The following is a 2,189-nucleotide window of genomic DNA, read 5'->3' on the forward strand; positions in this document are numbered from 1 at the left end:
GCCAGAAGGGAGCCTAAGGAGGAATCTACCACAGACGTAATCCCAGCTCAGAATAAAGCAATGGCTGAGCGGTTAGACCTTTTGACAAGACAGTTAGAGTGCATGGAGGAATTCACAAGGAGCCAACATGGCATAGCCCAGGAGATCCAAGCTTCCCTCCATAGTTTGAAAATAGAAATGTGCCAGACAAATCAAGGAATATCCAAGCAAGCAACTGAGGAATGCCATGCAATTGAGCTACGGAGTGGCAGAACATTAACTACTCCATCTCAATGCAATATCATGCCAGAAGAAGAATGCACAGCACCCCAGACTACTAATCCTGGTGTTGAACGCCCAAAAGGGAGCAACAGGGGCATTCAATGCCCAGAAAGAATCAACATGGGTGTTCAACGCCCAGAGAGGGAAGGTGATATAAACGCAAGTTCAAGAAACATCCCACCTAGGCAAGCTGACAACCCTTCCTCAGTTACTTTGGATAATCACTCTGCACCACTCAAGACCCATGAGTACAAGGCCAAGCTACCATATCCTCAGAAACTCCATAAAGTAGAAAAGGATAAGCTATTTGCCAGGTTTTTAGACATCCTCAAGACACTTGAGATCAAGATCCCATTTGCAGAAGTCCTTGAACAAATACCTTCCTATCCCAAGTTTATGAAGGATATACTAAGCCACAAAAGGGATTGGAAGGAGGCAGAGATAGTTCTCCTCACCAAGAAATGCAGTGCAGTCATCCAGAGGAACCTACCGGAGAAACTACAAGACCCTGGGAGTTTTGTGATACCATGCACCATTGGAGGCACTTGCATGAAGACAATCCTATGTGATTTTACAGCAAGCATCAACCTAATGTCATTATCATTAATGAAGAAGCTCCGGATCCAAGAAGTCAAGCATACCCGTATTTGCCTTCAGCTTGCTGACGGCTCCATCAAGTTCCCATCAGGAGTGGTTGAGGACATGATTGTGAGGGTTAGACCCTTTTCATTTCCTACAGACTTTGTGATCCTGGATATGGAAGAGGACAAGAATGCCTCTATCATTCTAGGAAGACCTTTTCTAGCTACAGGGAGAACCATCATTGACGTTCAGAAGGCGAAAGTAACACTGAGAGTCGATAAGGATGAGTTCGTGCTAAACGCAGTCAAGGCCATGCAACACCCTGACCCCCAAGAGGAATGCATGAAGATTGATGTCATAGAACTCCTGATTGAAGAAGTACGTGAGGTTGAACAACTTGATAATGAACTGGATAACATTCTTGAAGATGCCATGCCTGAACTAGATGCACCAGAAGAGTAGGAGGAGATGCTAAACACCCCTAAAGTGCAAGATGGACCTCCTAAACTCGAGCTTAAGCCATTGTCACCATCATTAAAATATGTGTTTTTAGGAGATAGTGACACCTATCCAGTGATCATAAGCTCTGTCCTAGAGCAACAGGAAGAAAAAGCACTGATTCAAGTACTCAAGACCCACAAGACCGCTCTCAGATGGACCATAAGTGACTTGAAGGGGATCAGTCCAACTCGATGTATGCACAAGATCAGACTTAAAGATGTTGGTAAACTGGTTGTGCAACCATAAAGGTGACTGAATCCAGCTATGAAAGAAGTGGTCCAAAAGAAGGTTACAAAACTTTGGGAGGCTGGAATCATATATCCTATTTCAGATAGTCCCTGGGTCAGCCCTATGCAGGTGGTGCCCAAGAAAGGGGGGAGATGACAGTGATCCACAATGAAAGAAATGAGCTGATCCCTACAAGAATAGTCATAGGATGGCGTATGTGCATCGATTATAGGAGACTCAACAACGCCACAAGAAAGGATCACTTTCCCATATCCTTCATAGATCAGATACTAGAGAGGTTGGCTGGCCATGCATTCTACTGCTTCCTGGATGGCTATTCAGGCTACAATCAGATTGCAATAGATCCTCAAGACCAAGAAAAGACAGTATTCACATGCCCATATGGGGTATTCGCCTACAGGAGGATGCCGTTTGGCCTCTATAATGCACCCACAACCTTTCAAAGGTGTATGCTCTCCATTTTCTAACCATGCAGGATTCTAAACCAAGGTTAATCAGATGGGTACTGCTCCTTCAAGAATTCGACATTGAGATCAGGGACAGAAAGGGGTCAAAAACCAAGTGGCTAATCATTTATCCAGGATTGAGCCTGCAGA

The 2,189-nt window shown here is 44.6% G+C and overlaps 1 protein-coding gene across 1 annotated transcript; it reads left to right on the plus strand.

The window, feature by feature from the left end:
- The first annotated feature begins 381 nt into the window (after window positions 1-381).
- On the plus strand, window positions 382-1,305 carry LOC112721270 (uncharacterized). Its single transcript, XM_025772339.1, has one exon. It carries the CDS (start codon window positions 382-384, stop codon window positions 1,303-1,305), a length of 924 nt encoding a protein of 307 aa, XP_025628124.1.
- Window positions 1,306-2,189: the final 884 nt, after the last annotated feature.

The sequence above is a fragment of the Arachis hypogaea genome, chromosome 11 (assembly GCF_003086295.3).
Source record: "Arachis hypogaea cultivar Tifrunner chromosome 11, arahy.Tifrunner.gnm2.J5K5, whole genome shotgun sequence".
NCBI classification, from domain to species: domain Eukaryota; kingdom Viridiplantae; phylum Streptophyta; class Magnoliopsida; order Fabales; family Fabaceae; genus Arachis; species Arachis hypogaea.

Bases quoted from the DNA above. Each gene is read 5' to 3' on its own strand.
- LOC112721270 (XM_025772339.1), top strand. From the start codon at position 382: ATGGGTGTTCAACGCCCAGAGAGGGAAGGTGATATAAACGCAAGTTCA.